This window comes from Cherax quadricarinatus, chromosome 7 (genome assembly GCF_038502225.1).
Source record: "Cherax quadricarinatus isolate ZL_2023a chromosome 7, ASM3850222v1, whole genome shotgun sequence".
Lineage (NCBI taxonomy): Eukaryota > Metazoa > Arthropoda > Malacostraca > Decapoda > Parastacidae > Cherax > Cherax quadricarinatus.
In genome coordinates, this window is record NC_091298.1 from 8,127,571 (window position 1) to 8,142,126 (window position 14,556).

A 14,556-nucleotide genomic window follows, 5' to 3' on the forward strand; every position below is an offset into this window, starting at 1 on the left:
ATTTATTTTATTTGATAGGTTTATTATGCAGGTCAGTACCCATCATGTGGGCGGCAGCTGGTAGATTATAACACAGATACTTTACTAGGGTTTTGGGTAATATGTCATTATGGATAAAATATTTTGACGTTTTATGAAAAGCTATGTAAGAATGGCCTTAAAAATCTTGAAAATATTTACATAGAATAATTTTATGAAGCAATACACAAGAATAATTCCGATGACAAAAGGTACATTGGGTCATTTCTGAGCAAACGAGGCAAACTGCAAGAGATGCACAAATAACCCCCACATAGGAGAGAGGAGCTTACGACGACGTTTCGGACCGAAACGTGGTCGTAAGTTCCTCTCTCCTGTGCACGGATTATTTGTGTATTGTTCCAGTCACGGTATTGTGCCTTTTTGTTAGCTATTTTTGCAAGAGGTATTTGTAGCTGAGGCCAGGTGTTAGTAACGTAAAATTCTGACTGTGATGGACGAAACAAACTTGTGTCTCTTCTTGCGTGAGGCCGTGCAAGAGCAGCCACACGAATCTGACTGGTGTCAAATTCATGTTTGCTGTTCGTGCTGTGGTCTTTTCAATTATTTGCACTTCATTTCTGTAAAATGTTTGAAATTTACTATTCTGGTACTGATTCTTGCGGCCATTGTAAATTTATAATCAAGCATAAATCCTCTCGATAATTCTTCATTTTTAGTATGCGTTCCAAAGTTAATGTAAGAAGTGATCCAGACAAAATAGACTGACTCACAAAGTGGAGATAAATCTTCAGATGCTTCTACTGTCTGTGCTGGACAATCAAGTCAGGACTGTAAGTTGTGCATTGTTCTAGCCGCAAAAATATGTCTTGTATTCTTCCTAGACTTTGACTATTTTATACCCATGTCTGGCATAGGATAAAAGTCTTCACTAATGCATTAAGAAGTTTAGAGTGTTTAGGGATATAAAGAGTGGACGTCAGAGTGCTATAGCATATCACAGAGCGACAGAGCTGTAGCAGGAAAGGGTGGGGAGTGTGGCCCGCATGTTCCTGGAATCTTAGAAGGCATTTGATGCTGTACAACATCAGAGAATGATCCACAAAGTACAAGAGCTGGCAGGGATAACGGGAAGGGTCCTACAATGAATCGCAGAATAACTAAGGGAACGGAGGCCGAGAGTGATGGTCAGGAGGACTTATAAGGATAAACAGGCGTGAGTAGTGGGGTCCTACAAGGGTCGTTACTGGGACCGGTACTTTACCTCATATGTGTAAACGACATCCCAGAAAAGACAGTTTTATGCATCGCTCTTCACAGATAATGTAAAGCTAATGAGAATAAAAACAAAGACAAGAAAAAATCACATTAGTTTAACGCACTACTAGGATGACCAGTGAAAACAAAAACAGAAATCAAAAGGAAAGTAAAGACCATAGGCGGAGTATAGACTCGGGGTCACAGAGACTGCAAGCATACAACAAGGAGGACTTTGTTAATAACTGTACCAAGTGTGTGTGTGTGTGTGTATATATATATATATATATATATATATATATATATATATATATATAGGTAAAACTTGCTATTTTAGCTCAAATAGCAACGCTCTTCTTGCCGAATAAGGCAAGCGAAAATTTGTGTAAGCAGTAATTTCGCAAAAATCATTCTGAACCTAACGAGAAAATACATTTCAATGTGTTTGCTTATTATTAAATTATTGTAAACTTATCTAAAATATATTTAGTTGGATTAAGCTAAATTAAATTGCGCTTGTTATAATAAGGTTAGGTAAGTTTTCTAAGGTTCTTTAAACGTATAAGAGAAAATTGTAGAAAGGACTTAATTTTAAATGAGTTCTTGCTAATTGACCAATTTTATCTATTCAGCACAACATACATATATATATATATATATATATTTATATATATATTTATGTATATGTATATATATATAAATACATATACATATATATGTCCTGCCGAATAAGCAGAACTTGCCATCTTGGCTTAAATAGCAACGCTCATTTTGCCATATAGGACAAGTGAAAATTTGTGTATGCAATAATTTCGCCAAAATCATTCTGAACCTAAAAAAAAATATATTTGATTGTGTTTGTTTAGTACTAAATTACTGTCAACGTATTTAAAATATATTTAGTTGGGTTAGGCTAAAATAAATTACACTTGTTATAATAAGGTTAGGTAAGTTTTCTAAGATTCTTTTGGTTCAAAATTCCCCTCAAGGAAGGTTCCTTGATGTTGGTGAGGGGCTCTTGATTTAGGAAATTGGATCTGTGCTCCAGTTCCCCGAATTAAGCCTGAATGCCTTCCACATCCCCCCCCCCCAGGCGCTGTATAATCCTCCGGGTTTAGCGCTTCCCCTTGATTATAATAATAATAATAATAATTGGTTCAAAATTATTTTTTTTACATTAACATTAATAAAAAAAATATATCTTTAAACGTATAAGAGAAATTTTCAGAAAGGACTTAATTTTAAATGAGTTATTGCTAATTGACCAGTTTTACATATTCGGAACGACATATATATATATATATATATATATATATATATATATATATATATATATATATATATATATATATATATATAAGTGCTGGAAAAGATAATCAGCAGTAGTTTGGTAATGCAGTTGGAAAGGAAGAGTTGCAAAAATTTAGGAAAGTTCTACCTTATTAATTTGCTCAGTTTTGTGATAAAGAAACGGGAATTAAGCAAACAGAAAGAAGAGTGGATTGACTACATTTTCTTGTACTGCAAGAAGGCACTTGACACAGTATTGCGTCGAAGATTGATTAATAAATCTGAAGAGCAAGCAGGAGTGCAAGGAAAAAAAACGCTCAAACGGAGCAATAATTACCGAACAGATAGGACAGTTACATTAAGACAGTTGTGGGCCAGAATAACAACTGAGGTTTAGCAAAGCTCCTTTCTTTTCCAAATATGCATAAATGATCTGTCAGAGATGAAACACTATGGATCGCTGTTTGCTGCTGATGTGAGACTAATGAGAAGACTAACAACATTGCATGATTTAGACTCATAACAAAAAGACTGAGGCAGGATGAAGGAGTCGTCAATCAAGTGACTGCTGGAGTTTAATCCACGTGCAAGATAATGCAAATGGGAGAATAACAATTCATTCTAATATCTGAAACATACATAACATTCACGAGGACAGTATGTTGGTTGAGTATTTTAGTTCCATTGAAGGGGCAATGGAGGAAGAAATATAAAAGAAAATGACATGCATCATTTCCTGTGTAGGCCAGCGATTGAAGATTACATGTTAGCTCGGATGTACTGGCTACACTGATAGCTTTACTCTGAATTATATGCATAACATATTACATGTTAGCTCGGATGTACTGGCTACACTGATAGCTTTACTCTGAATTATATGCATAACATATTACATGTTAGCTCAGATGCACTGGCTACACTGATTTTTTATTCTGAATTATGTAGAGACCAAGAGTCACTGCAGCAAGCTGCTCGTATGAAGCAAGTTTTCACTGATGAATCTATCCAGCTTAGTTTTTATTGCTTAAATAGAGATGCACTGTAGTTTGTTTTCACTTGTCTACACTTCCATCGTCAAGGCAGTATTTTCCTGTGTTACATATAAATTATTGTTTGTTTTGAATGTATTGCTTAGAATTCTCTTCTGATTTGAAACTTTCTTCATTTCTTCGCACGCAACTCGTCACCCCTCATTCAACACTTTTCAAGAAAATGTACGTTTAACTCTCTTTATCTCTCTATATATGCATCCCAGGAAGGTTAGCGTAGGCCCCCAACTGACAACAAATAGTTGTGGCTAGAGCACTCTGCAGCCATGATGGTGTGAAATTTGTCAATAAAGAAAATCACATTGTATAAACAGCCTTCCCGAGAGACACCAATATTCTGATGCTCTTTTGTATGCCCCGCGCTGCCAGAAGTAAGCATGTCTTATATAATTTCGTTGCTTTGGGTTAATTATACTACAATACTTTAATTATAAATATCTAATTATTTTAGAGGCCTAGATTGAGCAGAAATCATCAGACAAATGCGTGTGTAAACGCCCGTCTTGTTTGGGGGAGAGGTTACACTGTGAAGATTACCGTATTTTCCGGAATATAAGGCGCACGAGAATGTAAGACTTATAAGACGATGTTTCAAAGCAGTTGTAACGTAACGTCAGTAAACAACTGCTGAAGCATAAATAAAGGCCTACCCTTGACCCTGATTTTCCAAGACTTTGTGTGGCATAAAAAGCCCACCTTATATGCCGGGAAATATGGTAATTTTCCTATATTTCCTTGTTTTCTATTGCTAGACATGAGATCAGCACACTAGATTCCCTAGACACAAGAGGAGCGCTCGAAAACATTCCTAGACATGAAAACAATACACTAGAACTTCTCTACACGTGAGAACCAGCCTAAACGTGAGAGCAGAAGCGTACAGCTTTTCTAGATTAAAGACTCTAGATAGAGTAGCACTCTAGATCTTCTTTACACCTGATAGTGGTATTAAAGCTCTTTCCTACACGAAAGTGGTATTGAAGCTCTTCTGCACACAGGATAATGGTACTGAAACTCTCCTCTACTCGTGATAGTGGCACTGAACTCTTTCCTATAAATGATAGTGGTATTGAAGCTCTTCCCTACACGTGATAGTGGTATTCAAGCTCTTGTCTTTACATAATAGTCGAATTGAAGCTCGTTTCTACCCTTTAGATCAATGATCTAGAGCTTCCCTAGACGTCAAAGCAATCTAAATTAGACTGGCCGATATTTTCGTAAAATTAAAGCAACCGAGAAGTGAAGAATTGTCTCTGAAGAAATTACTTATTCTTATAAGCTAGTTGACAACCACGGGAAGGTGGGGTTTTGAGTACATATATTTGACTTATTATTAGGAGATTGAGTGAAACAATGCCCTTGTTCTAGGTAGCGTTCTAGGTGCTCAGATAAAGGCTTCCCACACTGTAAGATTCGTTAGTACTGTCCCACACTGTAAGATTCGTTAGTACTGTCCCACACTGTAAGATTCATTAGTACTGTCCCACACTGTAAGATTAATTAGTACTGTCCCATACTGTAAGATTCGTTAGTACTGACCCACACTGTAAGATTAATTAGTACTGTCCCACACTGTAAGATTCGTTAGTACTGACCCACACTGTAAGATTAATTAGTACTGTCCCACACTGTAAGATTCGTTAGTACTGACCCACACTGTAAGATTAATTAGTACTGTCCCACACTGTAAGATTCATTAGTACTGTCCCACACTGTAAGATTCGTTAGTACTGACCCACACTGTAAGATTAATTAGTACTGTCCCATACTGTAAGATTCGTTAGTACTGTCCCACACTGTAAGATTCATTAGTACTGTCCCACACTGTAAGATTCATTAGTACTGTCCCACACTGTAAGATTCGTTAGTACTGACCCACACTGTAAGATTAATTAGTACTGTCCCACACTGTAAGATTCGTTAGTACTGTCCCACACTGTAAGATTCATTAGTACTGTCCCACACTGTAAGATTCGTTAGTACTGTCCCACACTGTAGGATTCATTAGTACTGTCCCACACTGTAAGATTCGTTAGTACTGTCCCACACTGTAAGATTCGTTAGTACTGACCCACACTGTAAGATTCGTTAGTACTGTCCCACACTGTAAGATTCATTAGTACTGTCCCACACTGTAAGATTCATTAGTACTGTCCCACACTGTAAGATTCGTTAGTACTGACCCACACTGTAAGATTCATTAGTACTGTCCCACACTGTAATATTCGTTAGTACTGTCCCACACTGTAAGATTCGTTAGTACTGTCCCACACTGTAAGATTCATTAGTACTGTCCCACACTGTAATATTCGTTAGTACTGTCCCACACTGTAAGATTCATTAGTACTGTCCCACACTGTAAGATTCGTTAGTACTGACCCACACTGTAAGATTCATTAGTACTGTCCCACACTGTAATATTCGTTAGTACTGTCCCACACTGTAAGATTCGTTAGTACTGTCCCACACTGTAAGATTCATTAGTACTGTCCCACACTGTAATATTCGTTAGTACTGTCCCACACTGTAAGATTCATTAGTACTGTCCCACACTGTAATATTCGTTAGTACTGTCCTACAGTAGAGTGGTTGACCAGTGGAATGCATTAAAGGAGGAATCAGTAAGTGGTGTCACAGTGGAAATTTGAAAATGTTATGTGATGAACAGAGTATTGAAGACGGGACTCCACGAGCACAGCTCTACTCCTCTACCTATAAATAGGTAATTATACTGAAATATTCATTAATATTATGCCACTCCGAAGGAATCATTAGTACTACGACAATGAAAGATTCGCTAAGCTCTGTTCAGAGATGTTTTTTCAGTTTCAGTACATGCTGAAACATGATAACATTAGTATACACCTGTAGGCGGCAGACTAGAAGTACTTACGTTTAGAAAACTAGAAATAGCTTCAGTAACTTCGATCTGGTGAATGGTAAGATACGGATGCAAGGACTAGGAACCAGGTCCTAAAATAACCAACAGGAGTACATGTAAACATATATTATTTACAAATTGTCATTATTTTGTGTTGCTATCAAATTGGGATACTTGCTGAGAATTCCTGGTATCTTATTTTCATGTATAAGACACTATGAACTATCATACAGGTTTAGTGTATTACCTTTTTCTACAGTATATTACTCGATAAGTGGACAATGAAGAGCACAGTGTTCAAGAAAGTGACTTTAAGGCTGACCACTTACTTTACATTTAGTTTAATCTTCGTCTGTGTATATAACAAACTCTAAGATGTACTTGTAATCAAGCCTGAGCTTGGCTGCTACAGCATCCGTCAATCTGTTTACATTCCAAGTTATCCCGAGAATGTGCTTATCTACCTTCATCTTATCATGGTGGGTTATGGATCTGATCAGGCTTCTGACTGCATTTTTATGACATTCAGTTACAGATAGTGTATAACAGTATCCACATAGTGTTGGCACTGACGGTGACATTGTCCACCCCTCACCCATTCTTGGCACCACGCTTGACACTCCTCCATATTTCTGTTACCGTAATAACAAATTATTTTTTTTAAATTGATTTTGTCCTGGGGACAAAATTCACCCAATTTGCTCGAAATGCTCTACATAACAAGGCTTTTTCTATATAGTAGTGTCATTGATGTCAGCTAGGCCTGTACGTCTTGTACATGTACTTGTAGAAATAAAGATTATTATTATTATTAAGGAGACCGTTGAGAAATAAATGTTGGAATAGACTGCTTATCAGTAAACACTGTAACAACATTGCCTATACCAGTGAACACTGTAACGTTATCTATACCATTGAACATTTGGTACGTTACCTATACCAATGAACACCGTAACAACGTTACCTATACTAATGAACACTGACAACGGTATCTATACTAGTGAATACTGTAACAACGTTACTTATACCAGTGAACATTGTAACGTTACCTATACCAGCGAACACTAACGTTAACTATACCTGCGAACACCGACAGCGTTACCTATACCAGTAAACACCTTGACAGCTCCCGCCACACTCTCGACTACTGTTCTTGATGCTCACTGCTCCCTGGAGCCAGTGCTACTCGCCAGCTGGAGTCAGTGCCACACACCCAGTGGTATCAATGCCACACAGGCACTGGCGCCGACGACCACAAAGTGTTTTCCTGACGACCACCAAACCCTGGCGTCAGTTCCACACGCATGATAAGATTACTGCCTGGGTTGTTACCCGCGGTAAATGATTATCTGTAATAGTATACACAAATACTTGAGATAAATATCTTGTTTTGGGTGTTGATGTAAGCAAGAGCAGACCAGCATCTTGTGGCAGTGACTGAAATAAAGTCAGCAGCAGCAGCAGCAGCAGCAGCAGCAGCAGCAGCAGCAGCGAGGTGTCACAAACACATCTCCGCTAAGACATGCTTTATAAGGTGACACATGTAAAATAAGTATTGAAGAGGTCATCATGTACAGACTGTATGGTTGGAGAGGTCATCATGTACAGACTGTATGGTTGGAGAGGTCATCATGTACGGACTGTATGGTTGGAGAGGTCATCATGTACAGACTGTATGGTTGGAGAGGTCATCATGTACAGACTGTATGGTTGGAGAGGTCATCATGTACGGACTGTATGGTTGGAGAGGTCATCATGTACAGACTGTATGGTTGGAGAGGTCATCATGTACAGACTGTATGGTTGGAGAGGTCATCATGTACGGACTGTATGGTTGGAGAGGTCATCATGTACGGACTGTATGGTTGGAGAGGTCATCATGTACAGACTGAATGATTGTAGAGGTCATCATGTACAGACTGAATGATTGTAGAGGTCATCATGTACAGACTGAATGATTGTAGAGGTCATCATGTACAGACTGAATGATTGTAGAGGTCATCATGTACAGACTGAATGATTGTAGAGGTCATCATGTACAGACAGAATGATTGGAGAGGTCATCATATACAGACTGAATGATTGTAGAGGTCATCATGTACAGACAGAATGATTGGAGAGGTCATCATATACAGACTGAATGATTGTAGAGGTCATCATGTACAGACAGAATGATTGGAGAGGTCATCATGTACAGACTGAATGATTGTAGAGGTCATCATGTACAGACTGAATGATTGTAGAGGTCATCATGTACAGACTGAATGATTGTAGAGGTCATCATGTACAGACAGAATGATTGTAGAGGTCATCATGTACAGACTGAATGATTGGGGAGGTCATCATGTACAGACTGTATGGTTGGAGAGGTCATCATGTACAGACAGAATGATTGGAGAGGTCATCATGTACAGACTGAATGGTTGGAGAGGTCATCATGTACAGACTGAATGGTTGGAGAGGTCATCATGTACAGACTGAATGATTGGGGAGGTCATCATGTACAGACTGTATGGTTGGAGAGGTCATCATGTACAGACAGAATGATTGGAGAGGTCATCATGTACAGACTGTATGGTTGGAGAGGTCATCATGTACAGACAGAATGATTGGGGAGGTCATCATGTACAGACTGAATGGTTGGAGAGGTCATCATGTACAGACAGAATGATTGTAGAGGTCATCATGTATAGACAGTGATTGGAGAGGTCATCATGTACAGACTGAATGATTGTAGAGGTCATCATGTACCGACTGAATGATTGGAGAGGTCATCATGTACAGACAGAATGATTGGGGAGGTCATCATGTACAGACTGAATGATTAGAGAGGTCATCATGTACAGACTGAATGATTGGAAAGGTCATCATGTATAGACAGTGATTGGAGAGGTCATTATGTACAGACTGTATGGTTGGAGAGGTCATCATGTACAGACTGAATGATTGGAGAGGTCATCATGTACAGACTGTATGGTTGGAGAGGTCATCATGTACAGACAGAATGATTAGAGAGGTCATCATGTACAGACTGAATGATTAGAGAGGTCATCATGTACAGACTGAATGATTGGAAAGGTCATCATGTACAGACAGTGATTGGAGAGGTCATCATGTACAGACTGAATGATTGGAGAGGTCATCATGTACAGACTGAATGATTGGAGAGGTCATCATGTACAGACTGAATGATTGGAAAGGTCATCATGTACAGACAGTGATTGGAGAGGTCATCATGTACAGACTGAATGATTGGAGAGGTCATCATGTACAGACTGAATGATTGGAGAGGTCGTCATGTGCAGACAATGATTGCAGAGATCATGTGCAAACTGTATGATTGGAGAGGTCGTCATGTGCGGACAATGATTGGAGAGGTCATGTACAGACAGTGATTGGAGAGATCATCATGTACAAACTGTATGATTGGAGAGGTCATCATGTACAGACTGAATGATTGGAAAGGTCATCATGTACAGACTGAATGATTGAAGAGGTCATCCTGTACAGAATGATTGGAGAGGTCATCATGTACAGACAGAATGATTGGAGAGGTCATTATGTACAAACAATGATTGGAGAGGTCATGTACAGAATGATTGGAGAGGACATCATGTATAGACAATGATTGGAGAGGTCATCATGTACAACGGAATGATTGGAGAGGTCATCATGTACAGACAATGATTGGAGAGGTCATCATGTACAACAGAATGATTGGAGAGGTCATCATGTACAGACTGAATGATTGGAGAGGTCGTCATGTGCAGACAATGATTGGAGAGGTCATCATGTACAGACAGTGATTGGAGAGATCATGTACAAACTGTATGATTGGAGAGGTCATCATGTACAGACTGAATGATTGGAAAGGTCATCATGTACAGACAGAATGATTGGAGAGGTCATCATGTACAGACTGAATGATTGAAGAGGTCATCCTGTACAGAATGATTGGAGAGGTCATCATGTACAGACAGAATGATTGGAGAGCGTCATTATGTACAAACAGAGTGATTGGAGAGGTCATCATGTACAGAATGATTGGAGAGGTCATCATGTACAGACAATGATTGGAGAGGTCATCATATACAACAGAATGATTGGAGAGGTCATGTACAGACAATGATTGGAGAGGTCATCATGTACAACAGAATGATTGGAGAGGTCGTCATGTGCAGATAATGACTGGAGAGGTCATCATGTACAGACAGTGATTGGAGAGATCATCATGTACAAACTGTATGATTGGAGAGGTCATCATGTACAAACTGAGTGATTGGAGAGATCATCATGTACAAACTGAATGATTGGAGAGATCATCATGCACAAACTGAATGATTGGAGAGATCATGTACAAACTGAATGATTGGAGAGGTCATCATGTACAAACTGAATGATTGGAGAGATCATCATGTACAAACTGAATGATTGGAGAGATCATCATGTACAAACTGAATGATTGGAGAGATCATCATGTACAAACTGATTGGAGAGGCCATCATGTACAGACTGAATGATTGGAGAGGTCGTCATGTACAGACAATGATTGGAGAGATCATCATGTACAAACTGAATGATTGGAGAGGTCGTCATGTACAAACTGATGTACTGAAGCTCTCATGTGTGTCTTCACATGTGCGTTCACCAAAAACCCGCACTTAAGAGAGGACCTTCGTGACGTATCGGTCCATCCTTGACCATTGTCGAGTCACAGCTGGTCCAGGACGGGACGAAATGTCGTCATACGTTTTCTCTCCCATTTTACTAATACCAGCCACGGTATTGTAAGTTTTTATGGCACATGTGTCTTGTTTTACAATGACAGCCCACACACTGACCTCTGTCATCAGTCTGTCGGCGCCCGTGCCCTCCTCGTCTTTAAAGATGATATCTGTGTTATAGTTGGGTACAAGGCTCTGAAACCTCGGGTCATCACGGGTAATTGGGCCCTCTGTCAAGCCCGAGGCCCCTAGGGTCTTCTCCGACACGTTGGGAACATGTTGCTTGAACACCAGCGGCCTCAGCTTGCGGGGCGAGCGCCGCCGACCTCCGCCACGACCCGGACCGCAACACTGCACGAATGATCCACTCAACACGGTCAAGATGATCAAACACGTGTACACCTGCTGCCACCACAGGTGCGGGGTTCGGGCAGCCCACCAGTGGCATCGCGCGCGCGCACCCTGACCCATGATGGTGTGGCGCTCGGGCTCACTCACTGATCAGATCAGGTCAGGTCGCCTGGTGACCTGGTCTCACTCATGGCACACACACACGCCGCTCAGCAAAACACTGACAACACCTCGGCTTCAGCCTTGGGGCGGGACGCGCTGGGCGGAGACTATCTGCAGAGGGAGGAGTCTACCCCACAGGCGAGCCTATCACCACCCTATTAGTGACACAGCTCCGCCCATACGTGCCCTCAGCATCCCTGGCTCCTCCCTTCCCTGCCTCCACACCTCGACCCAGCCCAGCTGCTGACCACAACCTGCAGCTCTTACCCCTGCACACAACACTCACTCACGCTGCGCTCACAACACCTGCACTGCTACACTTGTCATACCAGAACACTGGTTAACACACACACTATAAACACTGCTCTATACTGTCTTCATAAGCAACAGCATGTTTCTTCACTGCCACAGGTGATCATTGAACACTTCCACTCCATGGACCACTCTACCTTAGTAGCCTCTCACTGCCACAGGTGATCATTGAACACTTCCACTCCATGGACCACTCTACCTTTGTAGCCTCTCACTGCCACAGGTGATCATTGAACACTTCCACTCCATGGACCACTCTACCTTAGTAGCCTCTCACTGCCACAGGTGATCATTGAACACTTCCACTCCATGGACCACTCTACCTTAGTAGCCTCTCACTGCCACAGGTGATCATTGAACACTTCCACTCCATGGACCACTCTACCTTAGTAGCCTCTCACTGCCACAGGTGATCACCGAGGCTGCCTTTACTACTTTTTTGTCTAGGTCATTCCACTTCCCGACCACTCTGAGGCTGAAGAATTACTTCCTGACATACCTATGGCTCATCTCTTTCTGTAACTTCCAGAGAAAGTGCCCTCGTGTACCTGTTTCTCGCCTCAAACATTCTGTCCATGTCTACCCTTTCAATTTCATTGAGTATTTTGTATGATATTATGTCTCCCATGGTTCTTCTATCTTCTAGTGTTTACTTGCGTCGTGTCCGGAGGTCACCACCTCTGGGCACCGGTTCCAGACTACTCCTGCTGTCAGGTCTGGAACTAGTTTCGTTGCATATGTTTACACTTTCTCTAGTTTCTTAATATGTTTTATCAAGAGTTGGTTTCAAGATGGGCCTGATGTTTGTTGTATAAAGGGTCATGAATGAGTCTTTGTTGAGTCCTGAAGGCTATCCGTAGATTTGTCCGAAGATCATTGCATACAGAGGTCATTAGGTTGATGTTCTTGGCACTATGCTTATCCCAAGGTTCTCCTTGAGTGAGGTCTGTGGCCTTTGTCATCTTAAGTCTGTACTCAGCTTCCGATCTTCTTGCTCATTCCCCAGTCTTCATAATATTACATTACCTCACCAATCGTGCAGTTTGCCCAGGTCCATCTGCAGTCTTTTCCTGTCATCGTCGATTTTTTTTTATTCTCATTAGTTTTACATCATCAACCAACAGAGACACGCCTGCCTCAGTCCCATCTGGTGTATCATTCACATATACCAGGAACATTAATTAATAGTAGTAATACCCATCCTGACGGGACTCCTCTTGTTTCAATTTCCTATTTTGACATCTGTATGACTCATACGGGTTTATCTCTTAAAATAATTATAATATAATTATTACTCGGCCAGTCACTCTTTTGTCTGGATCTCGGATCCAGCGGAGTACATTCCCTGTTATTCCAGCCTACATCCTTCTACCACCTCTCGTTTATAAGGAACAGTATCAAATGCCTTCTTGCACTCCAAGAATATACAACGCACCCAACCCTCTCTTACTGTTATTACTTGGTGTGTATGTGTGGTCGCAGGGGTCAAGTTTCAGCTCCTGGCCCCGCGCTTTTGCTAGCCGCTACGGTTGTCACTCCTGTCTGCATGAGTCTTGTCATATCTATTCTTAAAGCTCTGTATGGATTCTGCCTCTACCCCCTTCGCTATCTAGGTCGTTGCACTTCCTGACCACACTAAGACTAAAGAGACATTTCCTAACATCCTTGAGATTCATCTGCGCTTTTAACCTTCGGTTGTGATCTCGTGTATCTGAGACCCGCCTCTCAAACATACTCTCCCTCGCCACCCTGTCAGTTCCTCTGAGCATTTTGTAAGTCGTAATCATGTCATCTCTGGTTCTTCTACCTTCTAGTGTCCTCAAGTTGAACTAGCTCCTTTAGCGTCTCCACATAGGTCAAACCCCTCAGCGCTGGAACTAATTTCATTGCAAATCGTTGCACTCTTTCTAGCCGTGTGTGTGTGTGTGTGTGTGTGTGTGTGTGTGTGTGTGTGTGTGTGTGTGTGTGTGTGTGTGTGGGTGTGGTGTTGGTGGCAAGCGTGACAACCTCGTCGCCCTCTTTCCACTTACCCCCCTTTTCCTCTGCCTCCTCCCTTTCCTCCTTCCCTCACCCTTCCCAGTTTTCTCCAGTGCTTCCTGGGCATCGAGGGTCCACAGGGATGCATACATTAGGGTGATGCTGGAGCACACATTGAGTTGAGTGGCGTCCAAGGAACGATGTCATGAGCAAGTTATCTTGGTTATGCTGCTGCTGCTCCCCTGGGGTGCTGACGTCCTATCAGCTCGCCTCCCACTCACAAAACTTGTCCCACAAGTTTTGACAAATATCTCTGATTAAACTTTTGCTGGATTTCAAGTTTCGCCCTTCCCCCTTCTTCCCTCTCCCCTTCTTTCTCTTCCCTTTCCCCTTCCGCTTTTCCCCTTCCCTTCCCCTTCCCCTTCTTCCTTTTCCCCAGTTCCCCTTCCATTTCCCCTTCCTCCCCTCCCTTTCTTTCCCTATTCCCCAGTTACCCTTCCCTTTCCCCTTCCTTCCCTCCCTTTCTTTCCCTATCCCCCCTTCCCCTCTCCCCCCTCCCCTCTCCCTTTCTCCT

At 41.4% G+C, this 14,556-nt stretch overlaps 1 protein-coding gene across 1 annotated transcript in view; it reads right to left on the reverse strand.

Moving 5' to 3' along the window:
- The window catches only part of LOC128685398 (sonic hedgehog protein-like), a 264,924-nt gene extending 253,159 nt beyond the window's left edge, over positions 1-11,765 (reverse strand). The window contains exon 1 of the mRNA XM_053771924.2: positions 11,298-11,765. Within this exon, the coding sequence (XP_053627899.1) occupies positions 11,298-11,651 (354 nt within the window). The 5' untranslated portion in view covers positions 11,652-11,765. The remainder of the gene's footprint in view (positions 1-11,297) is intronic.
- Between the last annotated feature and the right edge of the window lie 2,791 nt (positions 11,766-14,556).